The sequence below is a fragment of the Punica granatum genome, chromosome 8 (assembly GCF_007655135.1).
Source record: "Punica granatum isolate Tunisia-2019 chromosome 8, ASM765513v2, whole genome shotgun sequence".
Lineage (NCBI taxonomy): Eukaryota > Viridiplantae > Streptophyta > Magnoliopsida > Myrtales > Lythraceae > Punica > Punica granatum.
The window spans coordinates 812,340-838,268 of NC_045134.1; the positions used below are offsets into that span (position 1 = coordinate 812,340).

Consider the following 25,929-nt stretch of genomic DNA (forward strand, 5'->3'; position numbering starts at 1 on the left):
AGAAGAGGAGGGAGGAATACTTCTTTGATTTTTCAGAGCTCATTACTATTTGTTTCGAGAAGAAGAAGAAGAAGAAGAAGAAGAAGAAATGTCTGTGCTGTGGCTTGTCCATTAGTCCCATGATCTCATCTACCGAACCCCCTTTCATTATTAATTGATTGATATTCCCTGCTAAAGAAAAGCATCCAACCTCCTCCTTCCTTCTCTCTCCGCAGTTGTTAGTTCACCGAGGAGGGGGAGGGGGAGAGAGAGAGAGAGAAGCAGGCAGAGAGAGAGAGAGAGAGAGATGGGCGTAGCAGGGGGCGATCCGCTGACCAAGAGGGCTGCTCTGATGAGGGAGTCCCTCCAGAAGAGCCAGACCATCACTGACAACATGGTTTCGATCCTGGGCTCCTTCGACCACCGCCTCTCCGCCCTCGAGTCCGCCATGCGCCCCACCCAGGTTCTCTTTCCATTCCCAACCCCCCCCCCCCCCCCCCCCCCCCCCCCCCCCCCCGGGATCAAAATTCTCCGCTTTTCCATTCGTTCAACTTGCTTTCTTGATGAATCACTGCGCAAGTCGGAAATTTTGACTCTTTCCAGATCTTTAGATCAGTTGGCATGAATCTTGTATATCTATGTGCTGTGTAGTTTTCTGGGCTCTTGAAATGAGATTCCTGTTAGTGGATTACCATTTGCAGAATGCTAGAGAGCATAGGTAGGAATTAAAGAGCTGTGGCAAGAGATACTGCGATTATATTGGAATGGTTTGATCTTGAATGGGAATGGCGTTAGCAGCTCTACTTTATAGATAGATTGCTTCTGCATTTTTCCCTCGTAGATAGATTGACCTTGCCGCTTATCGTGCCTAATGTTGTTGCTCTGGCTGTACAGATCAGAACACATTCAATAAGAAAAGCTAACGAGAACATTGACAAGACTCTGAAGGCAGCAGAAGTTATATTGGCACAATTCGATACTTATCGCCAGGTTTGTGTCTCTAGTAGATGTTTGATTATCTGATATCTATCCTGTGGCACAATAATTTTCCATGCATACTATTTAGGCATATCTTTTGTTACAGTCTTCAAAAAGTTTGCTCGTTTCATAAATGTAGGCTGAGACTAAAATACTGAAAGGGCCACACGAGGATCTTGAAAGTTATTTGGCTGCCATTAACCAATTGAGAAGCAACATCCGATTCTTTAGCAGCAGCAAAAACTATAAGAGCAGTGAGGGAATGCTCAATCACACCAATAACCTGCTTGCGAAGGCCATATCAAAGCTAGAGGAGGAGTTTAAGCAGCTCATTGCATCTTATAGGTCTTTCATACATCCTCTCTCTCTCTCTGTTTTTTTTTTTGGGTGGGGGTGGGGGGGTGTGTGGACTCGGCCTTACTATTTAACCAATTGTTGAGTTACTGATTCTTTTTTTGATGATATTAGCAAACCTGTGGAACCTGAGCGTCTTTTTGAGTGTCTACCTAACTCCTTGAGACCGTCCTCAGAGGGCGATTCTGGTGGGAATAATCACTACCCGCACAATCACTCCAATGGCAACTCAGCAGATAATGCAGTATATACTCCGCCTACTCTAATACCTCCAAGGATATTGCCTCTTCTGCATGATCTAGCCAATCAAATGGTTCAAGCAGGGCATCAACAACAATTGGTCAAAATTTACCGGTAAGGAGCTTTGCCTTTGATATGAATGTTATCATATTTTTGTCATTCTTTCTTGCTTCTTTTATTATTATTATTTTTAAATATTTCGGTTCGTAATTTTTTTCTTAGGTTTTTTTGTATGCTGTGCTGTTTTGATTGCTTGGCTTCCTGAAACGATACATTTCTGAATGTTTGCCAGTGCCACCTATCATACGATTTTTTCTCTGAGAAGTTTGTTTACTTGTCATCAAATCTGGGTTTGTGAAGTTTAGTTTCTATCACATATTCATAATGATGTATCTGTGCATACACATGATTCTACTACTTGCCGTGCATGAAGGATTGTTTGTGGAGCCTTAATATAATTTAATGATCTGCAGATTGTTTAGAGATTGGATTTTGTATCTATTTAATATTTTTCTATATCTAAAATCATTCTAGTACTGCCTTCACGCTTTGTCCATGGTTCTCTTTGAACATCTTTTAGCTTTACCTGTTGCCGATTTTGTTCTTATTCGAAATCTAGGGATGCTCGTTCCCCGGCTTTGGAAGAAAGTCTTCGAAAGCTAGGTGTTGAAAAGCTCAGCAAAGAAGATGTTCAGAAGATGCAATGGGAGGCTTTGGAGGCGAAGATTGGAAACTGGATTCATTTCATGCGTATTGCTGTGAGAACCTATTTGACAAATTATGATTATATTCCTTCTTTTAAGGTCTGGTTTCTTACTATTGTTGTATCAATTGATCAGGTCAAATTGCTCTTTGCTGGAGAAAGGAAAGTCTGTGATCAAATATTTGAAGGTTTTGAGACTCTTAGGGATCAGTGCTTTGCTGAAGCTACTGCAGGCAGTGTCTCTGTGTTGCTTAGCTTTGGTGATGCAATTGCCAAAAGCAAGAGGTCACCGGAGAAATTGTTTGTTCTTTTAGACATGTACGAGATAATGAGAGAACTTCACTCCGAGGTAAACTGTGATTCTATTCAAATACCAAGTATCCAAAAGGGGTCAATTTCTTTGTGGCTTCTCTTTTTTTCCAAATGGAAAGAGAACTTCAGATGTTTTGAATGACCAATTCAACTAAATGGCACATATGATTTTTTTTATTCACACTAAAGCTGAGCCCACACAGATTGAAAAAAATTGGAATTAAATGGGCTAGAAGTAAAGGCTGAATTATAAAAGTAATAGAGATTTCCAAAACTTGGAAACTGAATATATGCCTGGTAAAATGCTAATTGACAAATTTTTCAAGGCTTAAGCTTGCAGGATAGCACGAACAATATGTATGGACCATCATTCGACGTGCTGCTAATAAGCATTTTATTGATACTTTAACTCAAAAGGTCAATAACTCGGGAAACTTCTCGTTTGTTTGCAGATTGAATCTCTTTTCCAGGGCAAAGCTTGCACTGAAATTAGAGAATCTGCATTGGGCTTGACGAAGCGGCTGGCTCAAACAGCCCAAGAGACCTTTGGAGACTTTGAAGAAGCAGTCGAGAAAGATGCTACAAAAACTGCAGTTTCAGACGGAACTGTACACCCTTTGACGAGCTACGTCATCAACTATGTCAAGTTTTTATTCGAGTATGCTCTGCCCTTAATTATTACTTTGTGATTTCTTAATTACTTGGTTTATTTTGTACTGTATGTTAATACATCCCATGCCGTGGGATCTTCTGAATCATGTCGAGAGTTATAAGTGAGCATATGTGTGTGTAATTCTTGCTCTATACTGATACTATCATGCATTTACGATTCACTACTGGACCTAACGGTGAAGCTTTGAACTCTTTTCAGCTACCAATCAACGTTGAAACAACTCTTTCAAGAATTCGAAACTGGGGATGGATCGAATTCTCAGTTAGCAGAGGTGACAATGCGAATAATGCAGGCTCTTCAGACCAATCTGGATGGAAAATCAAAGCAGTACAGGGATCCTGCTTTGACACATTTATTCCTCATGAACAATATACATTATATGGTCAGATCAGTTCGAAGGTTTGCCCTCCATTTCTTAAGCTTTACAAATGATTGCATTTTTATTTTTTTTTCAATAGAAGGCCTTATATGAAAGTCTTCAGGTCTGAAGCCAAGGATCTTTTGGGTGATGATTGGGTACAAAGGCATCGGAGGATTGTCCAGCAGCATGCCAATCAGTACAAGAGGATTGCTTGGGCAAAGGTATGATTTTGGATGGTTTCGTCATTTTTTTGCCATTGGGAACTGGAAAGTGGGCCTTCACAGCAAAAAGGAATATTCATTATTCTTTGCGACTGTGTGCAGATTTTGCAGTGTCTTTCTGCTCAAGGCTTGACATCATCTGGAGGTAGTAGTAATGCATCAGTTGTGGATGGAGGAAATAGTAGTGGTGCTTCGAGAGCTTTGGTCAAAGACAGGTTAGTCAAAAAATTCCGCACGCAATGATTTTTTTTTAATCATCATGGAGTCTCAAAAGAGGTGGAATATTTCTTCAGGTTTAAGACTTTTAATATGCTGTTCGACGAGCTTCATCAGAAGCAATCTCAGTGGACAGTTCCTGATACCGAGCTGCGAGAGTCTCTGAGGCTTGCTGTTGCTGAAGTACTTTTGCCAGCTTACAGATCCTTTGTCAAACGTTTCGGGTATGTTTTTTGGTGATATTTTAGTTTTTGTTCCCAGATCAGTCCTTTAATCGTGGATATTTATTGATAACTTCTTCAAATCCTTGATTATATTTTCAAGATTGTTATTGCAGACTAATTATTTAGGAAAAGAGATTTGTTGTTAAAGCGTTTGTGAATTTTGTCTACAATGGCTTAATGGAGTCTTGTAGAAGTATCTAAGAGTATACTTGAAGGTGTACGAGAGCTTAAAAAGTACAGAGGCTCGGCACTTGTGAAATGATATTTGGAACTGAGAATCCTTTCAGGGTTATAATATATAGTTCTAATCCATTGTATATATGTGATTTGATTCTAAATATTATCTGTGTTCTGTTACAGTCCTTTAGTGGAGAGCGGAAAAACCCCACAGAAGTACATCAAGTATACAGCCGAGGATCTCGAGCATATGCTAGGTGAATTTTTCGATGGAAAGAACGGGACTGAGCCCAAGCGGTAGATTTTCAGCCTGCCAGTCATGCAAACTATAGGTGCACCATGCAGAGCAGAAAAACCTAACAAGGCTACACTTATTTATGGAGCTGAGGGTTATTGCTTGAAGCCAGAAGGTCTATGTGTAAAATTCTTTTACATAGTCGATGCACTCACTCGGGGAAAGGGCAATGAGAGAGGAAACGTAGTACGTGTGTGTGAAATTCTCTGTATATTGGTGTGAATAGGAACAGCAGAGCAGATTGTTGTTTCAGTTTCAGAACAGAGAAGGTATGTTTTGGACATGGAGGATTTGATTTTCAATCAGAAGCTGGGCTTGTAATGACTTGTTCTGTTTGGGTGTTGCTGCTACTTGTTCCATCTGCTGGACGTCTCTCTCTCTCTCACTCTCTCACATCTTCGTCTTTTGAATTATCACGTTAGTCGGAAATGGAATCACTTCCTATTTTCAAGACCCGCATTTCTAATGATTGACAGTATTATTGATGAAGAACATACATGATTAGGAGAAGTGACAAAACTGAAGATTAGGCATTGCTTGCTGTATTTGGCATTTATTTGCCTATATTCCTATCCAAAATGGGTCACCTTTGACCTTTCATTCTTCAGCGTGACATTCGTGGGGCCTCTTTGATTGTATTCAAACAGACGAGGGAGGATCATTTTAGAGAGCCAAATGTGAACCAAACAGTGGAAGGAGTGCTCTTCATCATAAATAAGTTTTGACCGGAGGGAAGGAAACATTTGAGTAACTTTGGCTCTTCTGCCGTACATTAATGTGGACAAGCAGCCGCCACATCGCGCGCCAATGGCCCTGACCCTGAGAATTATCAACCATGTCACTTCACCTTCACCAGCTTCTTCCATCCTTCTCAGAGCCCTACCCTCACAGCCTTCTCGTCTGCAACTACTCCAGGCAACCTCTTCCTCTGTGAAGACAGCACCGAAGCCGCGCGTAGACAGACATCCACAAGGTGACGTGATCTCTCGACTTCATGGGACTCGTCGGGTCGTTTAAAGTTGCGATTTTTTTCCATGTATTTGGTATTGAATGGAAAACCCTTTTTTTTTTTTGTCCCCTGGGTTCTGAAGATAAAGGAGTGAAAATGGATCATGCGGAGGAACGTTACAGTAAAGAAGGCGACTTTAGTGCGAAGACCATGGGCTTCTCCGAGACCATAATGCCTCATATCCTCAACTTGTGAGCTCCTTCGCACTGCCCCTTTCCTCTCTTGCAGATTGTTTAGATTTTTCTTTTGCTCTGTGCTTTGATGTCATTTCTTTAGATCCTTTGTTCAGCATCAGCAATCAGTTGAATGGCTCCATAGGAATCTCAGACTGATGTTTTATATAGTGTGTTGTGTTTCAAATGATCGGCGGATGTCCTGAGATTGGAGTTCTTTTGCTTTAGATGTTAGTGACGAGTCATGCCAACATTGGAACTCGAAAGTAATATCAAAGTTGTCATAAGTGTTAGTCGAGGAAGCTTTCTGACGGATACGAAAGTTATATGTCCTTCTGGCATTAAGTATGCCTAATATTCCTTGTATATCATACTCGATCAAGTATCCTGCATGTCTGACTACTACTAGTAATAGCTAAAACTGGCTTAAATATTATTCCATCTCCCCTGCTATTGCTTGGATTTTACCTAACTGAACAAAGCAATGCCTTATGGATCAGAAATTCTCTATGTTCTCGTTTAAACTGGAACTTTCATGGCCATAAACATAGCATTGATTGCCTGCCAATTCTCTATGCCTAGAACCGTTGTTAAATTAAAGAAATAACTTAAAAGAGAAATGCATACTGAGGGCCTGCTGAAGTGACCATGTTTAAGGATTATAATTCTACTTATGGGGATAAATATCGCTGTCATCTTAGCGCACATGCTTTTTACATTGAAAAGATGGCAAGCTTTATTTTCTCAAATCATTTGTGCTGCTTCCATGGCTTCATTGTGACGTTCTTTCAATTTAATGGAAGGCCCTTTAATTTTCAGTCTCACAAGTGACCTCGATTTTAACTTTCGTCGCCTCTTCTTTCACCTTTTTCCAGATATGCCTCCCGTGCCACTGCTCGCGATTTTGAGATTTATGCCGACAATGCTACTTTTGAGGACCCGCTTATGTGTGCTAATGGGTAGGTGATGTTATCTGCATCTGCAGCTCTCTTAATGGTCTTGTTACTAATGTTCTCCAAATTATTGTTCAGGACAAAGCAGATCAAATCAGCATTTTATTCACTTCCCAAGGTCTCTCATCATCCTCTGTAATCTTTAGCTCAAAATTTTCTGCTTTGTTCTGCCGTGGAGTTAGACCTTTTAATGCTGTGAAATACTCTCGAGAATGGATGGTATTAAGTTTTTACCGAAAATGAAAAGTATCAAACATGATAAGAGAAGAGGATTATCTTCTAAGCTGTCTGCGATTCCTCTTATCAAATCCTGTTCATCGGAATCCCTCTGTTGGCTCCTTCAGGTCTTTAAGGAATCAAGAATTGTCGAATATACGGTGAAAGAAAACGAAGTATCACCGGGAAAGCATGAGGTCTGTCCATCATGTTATTTCTGCTCGGGACGAGTAATCTTTTCTTATTTCTCGTTGCGGGTAAATCTCTGCTTCATATAGCGATTTAGTTAATGATATTCCCTCTCTTTTTCACTTAAATGCAGGTCTTGGTCGATAACAAACAGTACTACAAGTTCATGGGGAAGGATATTAATATGATTTCACTCATTAAGTTGTATATTGAGAATGGCAAAGTCGTTCGTCATGAGGACTGGTAAGCCCTGAAGCAATTTGCTCCGTCATATATTCCGAATCACTTCTTGTTTCCAGCAGTCTCCAGCTTTCGTTTTGATTCGGTTTTTTTGTTTTATATGGGATGTCTTTGCAGGTGGGATAAGAAACCTCCTGGGAGCAGAGAGACCGAGAAGATTCCGATGTTGGGGAGAGTCATGGAGGCTATGCGAAGGGGAGCAATGTTGGCAACACATGCTATGATGGGCTTCGGGAAGGACCCCCAGCCCAAAAACTGATCACATGCCAATATAGAGGGAAAAAAAATGAATAAGTGAAGATGCATCATACCGTTTGCCCCTGGGAAGGTTTCTATAATTCCACGGGCAAATTTAAGGACAATATTTCGAGTAGTTTTGCGCTTAAGCAGCAAAGTGCGTCTTAGGAAGTAGAATTGCCGTCTTAGTGAAGGTATTAGTAAAAGAAGCACATTGTAATGGAGCGGCTTTATGGTTATTCTTCTGCTTTTCGAATATCATTTTCCTATTCAGACTTCATCTCGATAAAATTCTGTGATCCTTTTGTAATTGAATCTTCTCATCCTGCACTTACTAATATGTTGGTACGTCATGTTAACGGTATCACTTTTTGATGGTTTGACCGTTCATAATTTCGGGGTAGAGATCTCTTCGTATTCAAATGGGAAAACTACTACCGGTACCCCACGGACACTGTACCGGAGGTTCCTATTACTGTTGGATGGGGCCTTTGTTCAGCGTTGGAATGCTTGACTATCCAGTAGTGACGGGGCCCAAGACAACGGGCACGGTAGAATTTTCCATTCAAATAAAGACCCCGCTCGTTTGTTTTGACTTAAATTTTAAATATTAAAAATTTAAGATCTAAATAGAATAACTGCATAATTGATTAAGTAAAAAGTATTTGGTTGGATGAAAAGTATAATGACTTAAATTATATTTAGATAAATACTTACTACTTTAACTTCTTTTCACTTTTGTCCATATCTTATTTAATTTTTTAAATTAAATTTAGAAAAAAAAAAAGAAGAAGAAGAGAGAATCGAGGGTTCAACGAAGAGGGAAGGGGTGGTGGTAGCCCCTGAATCCGACCACCACCTCTCGGGAATCGAAGGGGTCGATGAGAGGACCTTCGCTTTTGCCTGCAAAATCTAGATGAAGGGGTGGATGCAACAATGGGCATCTCGACAAAGGGCGGCGACAGCTAGTAGAGAAGTAGCGCCATCAATCTAGAATTGGGGCATGGCTTCCTCCTCATCTTCTTCCTTGAGAAGGAGACCTGTTATAATACTCCCCCTCCTACCCCCACAGTAACCACCTCAAGATTTTTGGAATATGGTACTTGAATTGAAAATCACAACTTGATCGTTATGCGAGCGGGCTGTCGGAGAAGTTGGGACTATCCGAGCTACAATTTCAGATGTGGCTCTGTTGCATGACGTTGCAGAACAAATTACGGAAGTCAGATTTGGGCTCACTGAGATCGGATTTGGTTTCTGGACTCAAGAACAATCGTGGGAGGGTCCTGATGTAGACGGATTTAAACATCCGGTGGTGGTCACAAACGAGGAGTGATGAAAGAGTGGCATGATTTGGACGATTTGATTAGTAAAGAATGGGTAAACTAGTAATATTACTACTCATTTTGTTTTTAATAATTGGCCACATCATTAAAAAAATTAGCCATGTCTTCATTCCCTGACACATGAAAAATATTTCACGCCGTTTATTATCCACGTAGGCACCCATTAACTCTTAGTTACGATTTGGACTGAATATGGTAATGGAATATACGTTTTAGGACTGAAATCTCCATTTTGAAACATACAGGACTCGATCAACAAAAATGACAAACTTTAAGGACTTTTACTGTAATTTCCCCATAAATAAATATTTGACCGCAGGAACAGTTCAACGTTTTTGTCTTTTTACTGTCCGTACATTCGCCACATTGCGCGCCAATGGCCACGAGAATAGTCAACCCCGCCATTTTCCCGTCTTCCACATTTCTTCTAAGATCTCTACTCTCACAGCCATCTCGTCTGCAACTTCGAGCAACCCCTTTCTCTGCGAAACTAACACGAAAGCTGCACATAGACAGACACTCACAAGGTGAAATTACTCATCATTTCTTGTTACTCATCGTGATCTCTGGACCTTGTGGGACCTCCTACTCCATCATCGAGTTCTGGGAAATTTTTATGTGTATTTGGTCTTAAATGAAAGATTTTGCTTCCTGGGTTCTGCAGATAAAGAAGCGAAAATGGATCAGACGGGGGAACGCTACAGTAAAGAAGCAAACGACTTTAATACTAAGCCTAAGACTACGGGGTTATCAGAGACAATAATGCCCCATATTCTCAACTTGTGAGCTGCTTTGTTATCACCCACTTTCCTTCTTAACGATATCCTCTACTTTATGTTTAAAAGTTCAAATTTTTATTGTGATCTGTTCTTCGATTTCATTTAATTATAGATGTCTCAGCATCAGGGATCGGGTCTCGGATGCTTTGGTTATTACTGAGGCAGGGAAGAATGATAGTTGATTAGTGCGTTGTGTTTCAAATGATTGGGTATAGGAGGATCTCTTGAGATTCGCATTCTTTTGCTTCCAATGTTCCTGAAGTTCATAAGTACTGAAAGTTAAGTAAAAGTTGCCACGTTTGATAGTCGAGGAAGCTGTTTTGATGGAATGAAAGCTATGCGGGTAGTTCTGAGATCGAATTTGCTTCTTATTGGTTGTGTATTATATGTTTGAAGCATCCTGTGTACATTACGTATCTCACTATTCAGAGATGGGTTTAGATATTGTGTCCATGTGCCCCTGCTATGCCTAGGATTTCATCTTATGAAGGAATATGCCTAGCTAGTGGATCGCGAATTTCCCAGTTATGTTCAAGCTGAAACTGGTGATCATAAATCTAGTCTCAACTGCCTGCACGCAGTCAATGCTTGATGTCATGGATCACATAGTTATTCTGGGGGCACAGGTAGTTCCTCAGGTGGTCATATTCTGTGTACTTGGTAATGAACTATTTGGTATGCTGCAACTTAGTAGTTCCCGTTAAAAATAGGCCCAATGAGATAGAGATACACAACTGATGTGGGCCTGAAATGTGAAAAGAAATATGCATATTGAGCATTTGCTAGAGAGCCCATGTTAATGACTACGATTTACTTAAGAATGAATCCTCGATATCTTATCCATGGGAAATATTTCATGCCAGTCAAAAGATGGTAAGAATTATGTATTGACGTCACTCTCTGTTTCCATGGACTCGTTATATGCTACTTCAGTTTGATGGAAGACCCAGGTTTCATTTTACAAGTAGCCTTGGTTTTAAAATTCATCACATTGCTCTCACCTTTTCTCAGATATGCACGTGTATTGATGTCACTCTCTGTTTCCATGGACTCGTTATATGCTATTTCAGTTTGATGGAAGACCCAGGTTTCATTTTTCAAGTAGCACTGGTTTTAAAATTCATCAAATTGCTCTCACCTTTTCTCAGATATGCCTCCCGTGCCACTCCCCGCGATTTTGATATTTATGCTGAAAATGCTGCTTTTGAAGATCCACTTACGTCTGCTAATGGGTATGTGTTGTTAACTGCATTTATTGCCTTCTTCACGATCCTTTAAGTAACGCTCTGCAAATTGTTGTGCAGGTTACAGCAGATTAAATCAGCATTTTATTCAATCCCCAAGGTCACTCATCATCTTCTGTCATTTTTTGCTTATATATTTTTTCTTGTTCTACAGTGGAGTTGGAATCAATGCCAGAAAGTACAATTAATAATTGGATAATCTTTATATAATATAGTCATCAGTTTTGAGTAATTATCTTCTACTCTGTCTCCGCAGATTATCCTGTTAAATGCTGAATTTCTCTGTTGCCTATGCATCAGGTTTTCAAGGAATCTAGAATTGTTGAATACACTGTGAAAGAAAATGAAGTATCACCTGGGAAACATGAGGTATCTTGTCACGTTATATATGCGCAGAATCTTCTTCCTTTTTGCAGGTTAATTACTGCTTCGAGTACATAGTGATCGAGTTAGTGATGTTCCCACTCTTTTCACTTGATTTCAGATCTTAGTCGATAGCAAACAATACTACAAGTTCTTGGGAAAGGATGTCGATTTAGTTTCACTCATTAAGCTGTATATTGAGAATGGTAAAGTCGTTCGTCATGAGGACTGGTATGCTCTGCAGCCCTTCAGCTCCATCATATATATACTCCACATAACTTTGTCTCGCCAGCATCATATCCTCCAATATTTCATTACAAAATGGTTTTGTTTTGTATGGATATAATTCTTCAGGTGGGACAAGAAGCCTCCCAGGAGCAGGGAGACGGAAAAGATTCCGATGTTTGGGAGAGCCATGGAAGTAATGCGAAGGGGAGCCATGTTGACAATCCATGCTATGATGGGGTTCGGGAAGGATCCCCAGCCCGAAACTTGATCCAATGTCAATGCAGAGAAACTAAACATCATATGAATAAAGATGCATATTATTGCTCCAAACTAGGATAGCTTTTGTTTGTGTATTCATGAACAACAATATTGCAGCAGTTTTCTGCATGTATAAGAAGCAATTCATCATGCCGATCACTCGTAGTACTATTGTGAAATTACTTGCGAAGAAGCATATTATGATAAGATAGTTGTTTTGCAATAATATTCCTCCTCAATGTCTATATTAACTTCTCTTATCTAGTTGCGATCTTGTCTGTACAAAACCAAGTGGTACTCCTTGCTCCAGTGGATCCCCTGGGTCTACACAGATCTGACATTATGATACGTCATGGTAATGGGGCCACCGTTACTCCTTGGGATAGTTGCAGCTATCTTTCTGCGGCACGCGCTCTGTGTGTACGTATGGTATAAGATAGATAGACATCTGCAGATGGAATACAAATGACAAGAATGCTTTAGAGGAAAATGAGGACCAAAAAGAACAGTAGTGGGGAAGTGCCATGTAAAATAAAACATGCAAGGGAAAGACATATATATACAGAGATCTTCTCTTTTTGACTGGTCTTCTACCACTAAATATACTCTCCCTTTGAATCCCCCACTGAAGACAGACAACCCATCTCTGCTTTAAGACTATAAAGTCTCTCTCTCTCTCTCTCTCTCTCTCTCTCTCTCTATGGGGGGGAGATCACAGAGAGTAATGCATACAAAGAAATGAAACTGTATCTGCAGATATACAATATACGCTATGATTTTGTGTGGTGTGAGATCAATGATTGGGAGAGGGGAGGGATCCGACAAGAGATTGTTATAGTTCCTACACAGCTGATAATGAATGATGAGATCAGTTTTAAAGAGAGAGAGAGAAAGAGATGATGAAATGATGCTGAGATTATTTGGAGGGTCACATTGGGATCGGAGAATTCTTCCCTTACTTTCATGCAAAAATATGATATGGGGACAGACAATGGAAAGACCAAAAGAGAGAGAGAGAGAGAGAGCTTTAAAGCTTTAAAGAAAGGAAGAAAGCCCTTTATGAAGTAGACAGTGACCTTAGATTTTTGGGAGATTGAGAGAAGAGAGAGGCCAAATTACAAACACTCCCTTGGCCTTCACTTCCCTTCCTCCTTTCTCTTTTACTAAAGAAAGACTGACAAAAGATAACTCCCTCCAAGGATGTTTAGAAACTTTGTCTCCTTCCTCAATCCCTTCCTCTTTATTTTCTTTTGCCTTATTTTTTGGCATCCTTCCCATCCCTTTACATTTTGTGGCTTTCAAGCTTGTCTTCACTGCATGCATATATTAGTTCCTTCTCTTTCTATCCTATCATATATATATTCATGCATAGTTGGCATGCTATACTATACTCTACTTCATGTATATCCCATTGATGGGTGGCATTACTACCCGATATTAAAGTCCAACTCATGTACAAGATTTGAGGTCAAGGTGACTAATTAAATTAGCAATCTTCAGAGAGAGCTTTTACTCAAATTGTACGACGGCTAGATAAATAGACAGATGATCGATCTAGAAACTATCTCGGGTGAGGCCGGAAGGATTGTTTGCTAAGAAGGTTTAAAAAAAAAACAAAGAAAGACGGAATACCTTTGGAAAAAGTTGGGAGATTTTGAATGCTTTTAGGGCATTAATGAGAACCCGAGACATGAAAAGGAGTGCATTCATATATATGCTTTATTCCTTTTCTTTTTTCTTTTTTTTTCCCTTTGAACTCTCTTTTTCTTCACTTTTCATATGCAAATGATTTGTAGATCATCTTCTCAATGATCATCCCTGTTTGAAAACGGTTTTTGCTTAGAATTATATCCATCTCTTCTGAATAAAAGAACCTTTAGGCAAATTTTCATTCTTTCAAATATCATTTATCCACTTCTCATAATATTTCATATATATATATATATATATATTGTCGATAATAACAAGTACATAAACACATGCAAGACAAAATTATTTTCATAGTTCACTATGGAAGTGGACACCTAAGTAAAATCCTTTTACATGAAAATTATCTATTATAATGCGTTTTTGTTGTCGTACTAATTTGTATGAGAGATAGGTGAGGATCTTTACGGATATTATTTCAGGGCAAAGCTAGCAAATTAGACTACCTGTAGAACATAATCCAACCCTATTTTTTAGGGAAGTGAGGCACCTGGATGTCTGCAAAATTATGGCAAATATAACTATTATATAATCAGCAAATGAAATCCATTTTGGATTCGCTCCAGAAAAGTGGTGTTTTAGCAGCTGAACACAATGAGTCACTAATTAAATAAAAGATAGGAAATTAATGCATGGACCACTTACTTATAAGAAAGGAATCAATTATCTAAAACTTCTAAAAGGGGAAATTGAATGAAAAATCATCAAAGTTGGCATAGAAAAAAAAAGGAAAAAAATGAAAAAAAAATGAACAATTTCACTTTTTAGGGCAAGCACTTTGGCCCCACTAGTCCTGATAATGGGAGCAGAGCTCGAGGCCATGTCTAGGTCTTTCTTCATGTGATCAAAAGCCCACTATTCCTTCGACCCCGAAAACCAAAAAAAACAAAAAAATTGAAAAAGGAAGCCCACTATTGTAAGTGGCTATTGGTAAACAAAGGAAAAAGGGTATTAATCATTTAGTAGAGTTATTTGTTGTTTATTGTGGGTATTTGGCCACGTTTTTGACCAATTATCACCTATATATATCACTGAGATATGTTTGAACATCCACAAAAAGAAGCACACTTTATCTTATAGAGGATTGAGATTATCTATATTTACATCATTGTCCTATATTAACTGTTATGATCGAGAAAATTTTTATTGAATGGTTTTCTTGGCCAGATTTATTGAATTGTCTGTTACATACATGTATATCTTCGTCTTTTCTACATGCATGTGTGCCGATAATTAATGAGGATGTGTATATGAGAAGGCTAATCATGGACATTTACTCAAGTTAAGTTAATATATATATATATATGTATATATATATACTAGTTTAGTGGACCTTGCAGATAATATTACTATAAAAGTTTAAATATGAAAACAATAATAGGTTTGAACGTATAATTTATATTATCATGTAAAAAGTTATGCAACAAATTCAAACTTGTAATAGAAGAATATTATATATATATATATATATATCAAAAGTTCTTAAGTAAGGAATTCATGTAATATATGCATCATTACAATTATCAAATTAATCTCTAAGAAAACTTAATTTAAATTTTGAATACTTTTAGATAAGATCGTTTGTTTTATTTTATAAAAGAATAAGAATCTTAGAGTCTATCACAACTTTTAAACTTTATTTTTTGCATATGTGCTTTCATTATAATTGATTTTCCATATATTAAGTTTTATACCTTGAACACTTTAGACAAAATGATCAAGTCATTTGAAAGAGAGTTTTAATTAATTAAGCTTTTATAAGATTAGCTATAATACTTAATTTTTTAAAATTAATTTTAATTTCATATAAGTATAAGTGATTATTTATTTTCTTAAAATGATGAATATATTTATTTGTTAATAATATGATAATAAGTGATTGAAATATTTTTTAGACATTTTTGCATATTTTCTTTATAATATATATAGTATATTATCATATGAATTAGTAAGGATTTTATCACTTTATCCATATATTAATTTGATATTTTCTTTTCTACCCCAATTTAACGCATTAATTATTTTCTTAAAATGATGAATATTTTTATTTGTTCACTATATGATAATAAGTGAATGAAATATTTTGTTATAGATTTTTAATATTTTCTTTATAATATATATAGTATATTAATATATGAATTATAAGGATTTTATGACTTTACCCCTATATTATTGACATTTTCTTTTCTTACCCTGTTTATGCGTTGGTACAACTTTTTTATAATTTTTTTATAATATATATAGTATATTATCATATGAATTATAAGGATTTTACCACTTTACCTTTATATTATTTTAACATTTTCTTTCTACCCCTATCTAATGCACTGGTTACAACTATATATATATATACACTTCACTGTCTTGTGCTAAGAAAACCGATATTGTACATATAACAATTAAACACTCAAAAATCTTTAAGGTTGCGTGATGAGATGTTTTTCTTGCATCGTGGTTTTGGAACCTTACAAACTAAACCTTTTTCCTTTCATCTACTTTCTCCTTTACTTCTTTTTATCTGCCCTTTTTTTCATTTTTTCATTTTTTGGTTTTTCTCATGTCCAGAAAATTCGGGACATAATCATCAGAAAGAGAATCTCCAAAAGAATCAAAGCTTCATCATTGTGCAATTTTAAGCCGTAATTTGACATGGTTTTGAAGTAACACCACCTTACTGGATTTTATCATTAAAACAAGAAACATTCACTTAAAAGCTATACCCTCAATATAATTAAGCAATTAATTACCACCTAAAAATTCACTCCTCTTTCTTCTCATGTAGTTGCAAATAATATTGGTTTCTCATATTCATATATACTACAAGATTAGTGCGTTAAAGAAACAAAATACGACATTGTTGAAGCATATATGGTATCCCTCTTGATATCCTAGTTAATGGCTCATCTTCGTTTTTTTTTTTCATTCAGTTATAAGGGAGATCAATAGACTTAGTATAATGAAAGATAAATCCTAATAGTTAACAAATGGGCACGTGACACTATACTCTTTTTCTCTTGCGCATCTTTTTTTTTTTGTTATAAGGAAATTGCCCCCTTTAATTTGTAAATTAATGAAAGTGAAGCACATATGCGTAATTCTTTGACAATATAAAAATATGCGTAGATTAGTTTAAATATTCCTTGATTGATGTATTGGTTAATTGCAACTTTTCTTCTTTTAAGCTTTTTGCTGATTCCAAAGTAGAAACATCTTTATGGTCTAAAGTTACTTAAGCTCAGATGCTTCTTCTGATCATTTTTTTTCTTTTTTAATTTGATATTTATTAAGTATATATGGATTGATAAACTTCTTTAAAAAAAAATGAAAAGGAGTAAGATTATCTTCTTTTTGAGCTTCTCTGATCATTCAAAGCCCCGCCCATATCTTTTAAAAGACGAGAATGTTTTGTTCTTTTTAACTATATGGTTTTCATTTTCATAATATCCGCAAGAAAATCTTAAAGTTAAAAGATCTAACCATCCATCCATTTTTTGGATGTAAAGTAGGCTATGCTTTTTCCAATTCTCAGTGCTAAGTTTTCAATTTTTACTGCTAATAAAGGGAAAAAGTACAGCAGAAGTCCTATAAGTTTGGACTTTTTTGGAGTTCAGTCCTATAAATTTTATTTTGAATTTTTCAGCTCTATATATTTGCTCTGTAGTGCGCTTTTAATCCTATTCGTTAATAACCGTTAGGAATTTGCTGACGTGGACTTCACACTCAAATCCGTCCTAAGTGGTTTGTTAATTGTCAACGTGACAACTTTCTATTGCCTGAAAATTTAAAAAGGAATTTTAGGAATTAATATAAGAAGTCCGCGTGGCAATCTTCTATTTGCTGAAAACATTTTTAAAATTAAACTTTAATTAATTATTATTTTTTAATAATAATAAAATTTTAGAAAATATAAAAAAATTTAAAAAGAAAATTGAAAGGGAGGGCGGAAGCCGGCGGTGGAGGCCTCAATTCCGGTCATCACCCCTTATTGAGGTCACCGACACCCTCCCCTTTCAATTTTTTTTTTATTTTCTAAAATATTTTTATTGTTAAAAATAATAATTAATTATATTTTAATTTTTTTAAAAGTTTTCAGCAAAAAAAATTGTCATGTGTACTTCTTATGCTAATTTCTGAATTTATTTTTTTAAAAATTTTATAACATTTTAATTTTCAGCTAATAAAAAATTATTACGTGGACAATTAACAATCACCTATGACAGATTTGATGTTGTGAAGTCCATGGCAGAATATCCCTAATGGTTATTAACGAATATGATTAAAAGTGTTCTACGGAGCAAACATATAGGATTGAAAAATTCAAACTAAAACTTATAGGACTGAGCTCTAAAAAAGTCCAAACTTATAGGACTTTCTGTTGCACTTCGTGACAGCCTTTTTTTTTTCTTTCCCTTCTATTGCATCATTCTCACGTAATGGATCACACCTCCATTTTTAGAATTATTCCCTCCTATCTGTCATCTCCATCTAAATTTTGTACACTTTTAACGAAATCCTGAAAGAAGATTATCAATTTATTACCCGTTTATGTATAAGCTAGTTAGCTAGAAACTCATCGTCATGAAGCGATTTTTTTATAAGGATATATGTATATGTAGGACGCAATACATTAATCAACAATCAAATGGCCGCTGAGAAATTATTCGTGTCATAATCTTCTAACAAGTCTGAGATGGAATCTATATGTTTTATCATATTCGTTTGTTTGTAAAGAATGAGGTAGAACATCGGATTGGTTTACAATATGTAGGATTGAAGATATGTATGTATTGTACATGCAAGAAAATTACATGAACTTTTTAAAGTAAATTTCTTTGTTTCAAGTAATTTACTACTTGAATTATAAGTAAATTACTTGAAATTTTTTAAATAAATGTATTTACTACACATGCATTTTAAATATATGTATCATAGAATTTTTCTAAAACATCCGCATGCAGGTTATGTCGAAAAGATGAAAATTAAATCTGGTGCTGCTCATTATACGTGTAGCACTTGACATCTTATATATAACGTGCTGTCAGCTTGTTAAATAACTACATCCATTAAAAAAAATGATTTTTTTGGTTGAAGTATCTTTCTTTTCTTTTTCTTTTTTTTTGGGCGGGGGTTATGATCGAAGTCAAAGTTGATATACTATATATTATGTAACAATTTACAATATAGCTGCGAATTAAAGAACTACGTCCCAAATCCAAACACCCCCCCAACATACAAACACCCAATCTGTGTTTCCTGTTTCCTGTTAACTAACTTATACCTGTCCGCCCCACCCAGCCTTACCCTGAAAATCTTTAAAAACACGGGAAAAAAAAAAAACAACAACAACAACAAAAAAGAATTAATTAAGAAAGAAACATCAATTAAGTGCCATTAATTGGAACAACACTGATGCTGGATAACTGTTTTCCTTCTTCCTGATGGTCGCTCATAGTTGTTCTTGGACAGTTTTGAAGATAATTTTCCTGTCAACACAATCCAAAATCATCCTGATTTCGTTATCTCCCTTCTCGTCCTCGTCATGGATGGCCATGTTCAAGTCTAGCGAAACGCTGCCGGGGTTCTTCTCCTCCGAGTAGTCATCATTCTCTTTCTCCTTCCTGTCCTTCTCCTGCTGCTCTAAGCCTTTGTTTTCCCTTCTCGAAACAGGACCTAGGCTCTCGCAGCTGAAGATGACAATTGCATCCTGAAGTGAGACTGTCTCCCCGCCCCAAACAGATATTTTCCCGCCCTCGACTGCTCTCTTGATCCCAAGCTTGGAACTGTAATCGAATTGATCCACGTCCTCTAGGAAGAAAACCCGATGCGGGTTCTCGTTCACTGCTTCTCCGAACCTCTGCAGGTAGCTGAATCCCAACTCATCTCTCGGCCTCTTCTTCCCGTATTCTTGAACTGGGTCTGAGAATCTGCTCAGGCCAATTGAAATGAAGTTGCCCTGAGAGCCGAAGACCAGCTTAGCAAGTTCTCTTGAGATATTCTCTTTGGCATTGGAGTCGGTCCCCAAAAATAACATCAAAGTCTCTTCCCTTTTATGTCTCTCTGACCGTGAGCCTCCATTCTTTTCAATGATTCCCGACCTGCACTTAAGGACAGTGTCAACTATCTCGGGAATAATCTCTCTCTGCCATGGAACCTTCGTCACCAAGGAATCTGACAAGATTTTTATGTTGTTGGGACTGAACTCCTTGAAGCTCGGATTATTATCATTCATGTCCTCTGCCACTTCGCTTGAAGAGGCAGAGTTAGGACTTGAGTTCGGGTTGGACAGGAGGTCGGGCTTCGGCGGGTCGACCAATGGCCCATCGGATGCCCAGAATTGGTGTTCCTTGGGGCACTGCTTGAACTCAATCATCGTGGGCCAGCTCAGGTGGCTTGGAGGGAAGCTCGAGTTTCGTTCAGGAGAAGAGAACGAGGTTGTCGGGGAAGATGGAGTCGAGTAGAATTTGAGTGTCTTCCCATGCAGAGGGTCCTGGTGAGCTCTGTTGCAGAATGAATTCCACTTCTTGCAGAGACTCTTGACACTGACAGATTCCTCCTGCTGCAACCGAAACATAGAACACAAACAAATCTTTAGTTAGTGTCAACATGAAAGATAAACCCAAAAACTGTTTCGTAGTGAGAACAAAATAGTAGTTCCTCCAAGTGTCCTACAAGTTGCATACCTTATAATGGCGGGAATCTCTAGACTTCTCGTTCTTGTACTGTTGGAGCCATGAGGGCAAACTCGAGCTCACAGAAGTTTCGTTAGTTGAGTCCTTGATCTCGACACTGCCAATGGCCTGCACATCTTTGTCGAAATTGAGGGTGCAATCCTTGCAGCAAGTGAGGCTCTTCTCGACATCAATCAGAACGTTGCTTTTAGAATCAGCCTGCAGATCGCTGAATAAGAAGAATGATACGAGTCAGTAATTAATTAATCGCACTTATATATTTCATTCGATGGAAAACCTCGGAATGACATCGATCTCGCTGGATATACCTGTCAAGGTTGAGGCTCAAGCTCAAGGAACCAGCAGGAACAGTTAAAGGGTGAAGGTCCCAGATAGATTCCAGGGACGGATGGCCCGATTTACACTTCATGTACGTCCGGAAAGTTGCGATCCCCATTAGCCAAATCCTCCTATTACTCTCCCCGAACCCGCATACCAGTTTCTTGAGCTCCAGGACCAGGTACTCCAAGTTGGAAGAGCAGTAATAACTCCTCCTCTGCTCCACGTAGCTCGACCAGTACTCAGAAACTCCCTGCATGTCCCCCAAATAGAACACGATCCCACGCCCAATGCAGCTCTTCACTAGGCCCCGGAGGTCGACAAGCTTCTGCTCCACCTCTTCTCTCGACGAGTTCCGCAGGGAGAAGAGGGGAAGGCTAATGAACTGAACCGACTTCAGCTCCAAAGGGACAAGCCCTCTCTCGAACTTGTCGATGACTCCTCTCACTGCCGCCTCGGGCCCACTCAGCCCCTCTCCAACTATCACGACATTCCTCCTCTTGCTGAGGAGGGCGTCTAACACACTAGCCACATCCTCATTACTGGCATGTTCGAGTGCCGAGTGAGTGGCAAAGTGTACCGATAGAGGCTTCGCAGCAGTGACATGAGCAACTTCCTTGGCAGCTGGCGGGTTGTTGACAGAACTGTCTGGGTTGGGGGCTTGCTGCGAGCAGGCTTCGACGGAAACAGCCTGCTCAACTCTGCTCTTGATCTGCATGCTGGAGAAGCCAGCCTCCCTCATGACACGGCTCACGCTGGGGTCGTCCAGGATGGAGATGACGAGCTGCTCGATCTCTATCTTGAGGGCCAGGATGGGCTGCTGCTGGTTCTCGATGGAGCCGCGGCGCTGGTGGGCCTGGGCGCGCTTGAAGGCGGCGACGAGAGCGTTAGATAAGGAAGGATGGGGGGAGTGTGGGGGGCCCAGGAGGGGGCTAGGGGTGGAGGCGGGAAGGCGGTTGAGGGCGACGTTGAAGCAGAGCTCCAAGGCCTTGCACTGGAGAGGGTGGGAGTGGGATTGAAGGCAAGCCCTCCGGAGAAGGCCGGTGGAGGAGGCAAGCATTGAGCTGGCCACATGGAGGGGTGTCACCTGGGCATGGCCTCTCCTCCTTGCCAAGCTCACTGCTTGCTTCACTGTTGCCAGTGCCTCCACAGTCAGAGCCTGCTGTATAGAGCAGATACCTGCTCTCATCTTTATAAATTCGTTGCTATATATGTTTAACAAGCAACAGACAAAGGTTCAGGTTAATTTCTCGGTCGATGTCGGTTTATGTCCAGAGACAGATATTGACAAGTTTGTATAAGAGGCTCGATGGGGATGATCAGGTAGTAGGAGTGTGTATGTGTTATTGCAGGTGAGTTTGGAGAAGTTAAGGAGGAAGGGAAGGTAGGGATTATATATGGGAACTCCACTGGGTTTGGTTCCTTTCTTGTTGGTGAGGGAAGGGGAAGAGAGAGAGAGAGAGATTTTGTATGTGAAAGTGCAGTGCATGTGATGCAAACCTTTTGGTCTCTCTCTCTCTCTCACTCTGTCTCTCTCTCGATCATAAGTGTTCTGTGGATATGTGAAAGCTAAGGGCCGTTGGATTCAAAGTTAAAATTACTTTGATTTTGATTTTGATTTTGATTGTGGAAAAGGACAAATGAGATGTGATTATAAATTTGACTTGGGAAACGTGTGTTTTTGTTGTGTAGTGTGTTGAGTTAAAGTTAAAGTTAAAATTTTTGAATTGAGAAATGTGTATTTTTGTTGTGTAGTGTGTTGAGTTAAAGTTAAAGTTAAAGTTCAAATCAGTTAACTCTCGATCCAAACGGGCCTAAGTGATTGAGCGAGTCTTCACTCATTCACTAATAGTGGGAACTGATTAATAAATATGAGCAAATGAACTTTAGGAACTGAGTGGAATAATCACTTTTGTTTGCTTATGTATATATAAATTATATATGCTTTGGCCATAATACAAAATTGTTCTATTGAAAAATCCTCGTGGCAATACAATGTAATGAATTACTAGCTACATAATTCTAATTAACGGAAACTGAACACAGCTGATCTATGAACTGGAGTGTTTCGTGAACCCATCAAACCAATCGGGTCATGAGCTCTACGACGATTCAGCGGCCTAAAGGGTTTCATGAATGGGACCCTGGACAGTGAAATTTTGCAGGGAAAATTTTAGAAAAGGGCAGAAAGAACCCAATTACGAAGGCTGGACTAAGCAGAACAAAAGGAGAAGAGAGACTGTCTGTCTGTTTGAAGGGATAGGAGACTGTGTCCCCTATTCTATTCTATGTATGTGTATGTGTTTTTGTGGGCTTTAATTTTTGCTTTACTTTCTTCTTTCTTCCTTTGTTTCTCTCTATCTCTTTTTTCTTTTTTACTTCTCTCTTCTCAAAGAAGAGGAATAATACTTGCCGAAAAAAAAGAAGAGGATTAATAGCTTCCATGATTGACTGCAGTTATTGATCAGATCAGATCAGAAGCTGTGTGCTTAAGGTTTCATGAAATCCATGCAAAAAAGATGAAAAGAGAAGAAAAGAAAAACATTCCTCTCTCTCTCTCTCTCTCTCTCACAAACAAACATAAAGTTGGCTTTGAAGCTCTCTTTGCTCCGAGTTTTTTGAATGTCATGTTTGTTTCTTTTGCCGTGAGAGGCTAAAAAGCACACACAGCTAGCAGTGTAATTAACTGACAATATATAATCCTTCCGAGTGTTTCGTGGAGATGCATTCTATAAGTTTAGCCAGCAGTTTCATGTACCTCGAAGTGACTGCTATATATTCAGGAAAGGTTTATGGTACAATCACAAGTCATCGTTTACGGTATGCCCTTAGAAGCGTATGCATTTTCCAAAACAAATACGCCACTTGAGACAAGTACGAGGACGATTGAAGAGAGCAAAAATTGGCACCAGATCAGGGGAGTTGGTCTACTGGCCGGATCTTAAGGATTGTTGATAACAAGATGAAAATTCGTGTTAAGTGGAGATCTCGCTATGGTTTTCCTAACTAGATCGAGAGCGATACCACGGGTGTGTTGGATCTGTCGGTAAAACATTAATTAACAAGAAAATATGCATGTCCTGGTGATAACCATGCACGGGCATGTTCCTACTTCAGAATTCAGGCAATGTCATCATATGGCCCAAAGCCAGGCCCATTGAGGCTTTAATGCAGCTTTCGGCAGGCCTGGGATGATGACGATGAGCCCGATTTACTCTTTGGACTTAGGTAAAAGTTCTAGTGGCCTGATCAGAGCTGCCCATCACATTATGCTTGGGACTTGACTTGATGATAGCCATGTCAGTACGTAATGGTCCATTGGGATTCATATGATCTGACAGTAATATATATAGTGGCTAGGTAGTAGAAAACCGGAAATAGCACCCATGCGGTCTCAATCGTTGCAAGGACTCGATCGACTTTGACCTTCAACTACTCCCAACGGTGCTGGCCTGCTACATTTGCGGTGAGAGTGAAGGTTAGGCACCGTTTCTCCCTCTCATTTAGTTATTTATTATTATTAAGGCCAAAGAGTCAGCCACTCAAGTTCAACTGTGTGCCATAGCAAGCTTTATACCAAAATGGACCTCAGTCACTCATACAGAGAGCCGTTTTCTTTTGTTCCATATATATGCATAAATGTGCTCGTCATAAATAAACATTTAATTTTGTGAATGAAAAAAATCCATGCAGGGAGGCCGACCCAGCTCGACTGGATTAGTCGGGATTCAATTGAGCTTCTGGATACTAGGATTAGCACCAAAAAAAGAAAAACAAAGATTAATCGCGAATGTAGATGACAGACTAAACACAGACGACTTTATTAGGTTCAGTTCAGTGGACGAGATCGAGGGTAAAGCATATGTTGTCTTATCGGGATCCAGAATTGCAGTTCTCCTAGCTAGAACAAACTAATCGACTGATCTTGAAAGTCACACTGTGGTGCGGTTGATGCTGCAAGAAGAAATGGAGTGATGAAAAGGGAAAACGACATCTGAAGATCTAATGAATGCTGAAAGCTATCCTTTTGTCATTTGCCTTTCATATATATATATATATATATATATATCACCTAACTGATTTGATTAATATACACAAAATAAACTTCCAATAGAGATCATGAGAAAGACAGAGATCGATTACACTCAAACGGGATTAAAAGATCCTAATTAAGATACCGACGTTATCGTCATCATCGTCTTCTCTTCCTCGTTGATCCCAGCAACATTTTCCTCTCTCACAGAAGGATCTGATGATGAATCATCAGAAAACGAAGAAGCAGCCGATGAAAAAGAAGTAACTTCCATGTTCTTGTTAAAACCTCCGCATGAGTCATCTTTGGTACCTTTGCTGAGGTTCAAAAGCAAGTCGATGAAGGCTTCGACGATGAACCCGTGATTCTCCTTCCCATTCATTCTCAAGTACCATCCCAGGAGCTCCTCCAAGCACTCCCAGTCCTTGATCCCATTGCTCTCCACCATCTCCTCCATCGATCTCCTGAAGTCGACGTAAGGGTTCTCCGACTCCATAGCCAGGACTACGCTCTCCTTGAACGGCGGGACGAGGGCGTCAACGCTCCCAGGATGTCCAATGATCGAGCTAGTGTCCCCCTGGGGCTCGAAGAAGAGCCGATCCGACCTCGCCCCGCGAACGAGCACCTCAAGCGACTCGTCAGCCACCAGGTCCTCTGACACCTCAGTGGAGTAGCTCGCAGACTCGGACGTGCTTGTGAACAACCACGAGGCGGCCTCGGGAGAGTGGCCATCGAGCCCCCGGATCCCGTTCATGCTCGGGTCGAAGAAGATAGAGTTCACAGTCTTGAATATACCTTCACCGCCATTGTCATCCCCGGCTCGGAAGGACAGGGTCTTGGGGTGCTTGCAGGAGGCCCACTGCCGTGGCTGCCCCGTTTCTGCCCTGTTCTTGGAGGAGAAGAGAGCAGGTAAAAGATTCATCTTCTTCTTGCCCATATGATGAGGTCAGGTGTTCTTCTTTGGAAATATTGGAACGAAGTGGAGATCTGGCCTGGGAAGTGTGTATAAGGTTATGGAACAAAAAATGAGAATGTTAAGTGAAAGGTTTTTGTCTTTGGAATTAATGGCGAAGAGGAGGAAGATGATATTTAAAGGAGGGAGGGAAGAAGTAGAATAAGAGGAAGAAGAAGAAGGATGAGGAGGAAGGTGAGAGACTAGTGAGGAGGAAGATGGAGAGGAAGCAATGGGGGACTAGTAGCGTCCTCTCTGGCTT

The 25,929-nt window shown here is 39.1% G+C and overlaps 5 protein-coding genes across 6 annotated transcripts; 3 read left to right on the plus strand and 2 right to left on the minus strand.

The window, feature by feature from the left end:
• Positions 1-8: 8 nt before the first annotated feature.
• On the plus strand, positions 9-5,083 carry LOC116188286 (exocyst complex component EXO70A1-like). Its single transcript, XM_031517547.1, has 12 exons — positions 9-442; positions 874-969; positions 1,097-1,302; positions 1,426-1,665; positions 2,171-2,309; positions 2,391-2,603; positions 3,019-3,224; positions 3,438-3,638; positions 3,722-3,821; positions 3,924-4,036; positions 4,115-4,261; positions 4,622-5,083. The coding sequence occupies exons 1-12, from the start codon at positions 287-289 to the stop codon at positions 4,737-4,739; spliced, it is 1,935 nt and encodes a 644-aa protein (XP_031373407.1). The 5' UTR covers positions 9-286; the 3' UTR covers positions 4,740-5,083.
• Positions 5,084-5,359: 276 nt separating this feature from the next.
• On the plus strand, positions 5,360-8,088 carry LOC116188289. The gene is made up of 7 exons (XM_031517551.1): positions 5,360-5,706; positions 5,825-5,933; positions 6,791-6,874; positions 6,947-6,986; positions 7,213-7,281; positions 7,407-7,516; positions 7,631-8,088. Exons 1-7 carry the CDS (start codon positions 5,541-5,543, stop codon positions 7,770-7,772), a joined length of 720 nt encoding a protein of 239 aa, XP_031373411.1. The 5' UTR covers positions 5,360-5,540; the 3' UTR covers positions 7,773-8,088.
• Positions 8,089-9,457: 1,369 nt separating this feature from the next.
• Positions 9,458-12,194, plus strand: LOC116187110. Its single transcript, XM_031515709.1, has 7 exons — positions 9,458-9,623; positions 9,761-9,878; positions 11,024-11,107; positions 11,180-11,219; positions 11,420-11,488; positions 11,604-11,713; positions 11,837-12,194. The coding sequence occupies exons 1-7, from the start codon at positions 9,473-9,475 to the stop codon at positions 11,976-11,978; spliced, it is 714 nt and encodes a 237-aa protein (XP_031371569.1). The 5' UTR covers positions 9,458-9,472; the 3' UTR covers positions 11,979-12,194.
• A 6,609-nt stretch (positions 12,195-18,803) lies between these two features.
• On the minus strand, positions 18,804-22,127 carry LOC116189102 (protein SMAX1-LIKE 3-like). Of its 2 annotated transcripts, none has more exons than XM_031518632.1 (3): positions 20,673-22,127; positions 20,356-20,572; positions 18,804-20,231 (listed from the first exon to the last, which is right to left on the minus strand). In XM_031518632.1, exons 1-3 carry the CDS (start codon positions 21,869-21,871, stop codon positions 19,122-19,124), a joined length of 2,526 nt encoding a protein of 841 aa, XP_031374492.1. In that variant the 5' UTR covers positions 21,872-22,127; the 3' UTR covers positions 18,804-19,121. The 2 variants fall into 2 exon arrangements, with proteins under 2 accessions (XP_031374492.1, XP_031374494.1); XM_031518634.1 differs by having other exon boundaries at positions 18,804-20,228; positions 20,673-21,871.
• Positions 22,128-24,773: 2,646 nt separating this feature from the next.
• On the minus strand, positions 24,774-25,929 carry LOC116189103 (transcription repressor OFP13). The gene has a single exon (XM_031518635.1). The coding sequence runs from the start codon at positions 25,650-25,652 to the stop codon at positions 24,852-24,854; it is 801 nt and encodes a 266-aa protein (XP_031374495.1). The 5' UTR covers positions 25,653-25,929; the 3' UTR covers positions 24,774-24,851.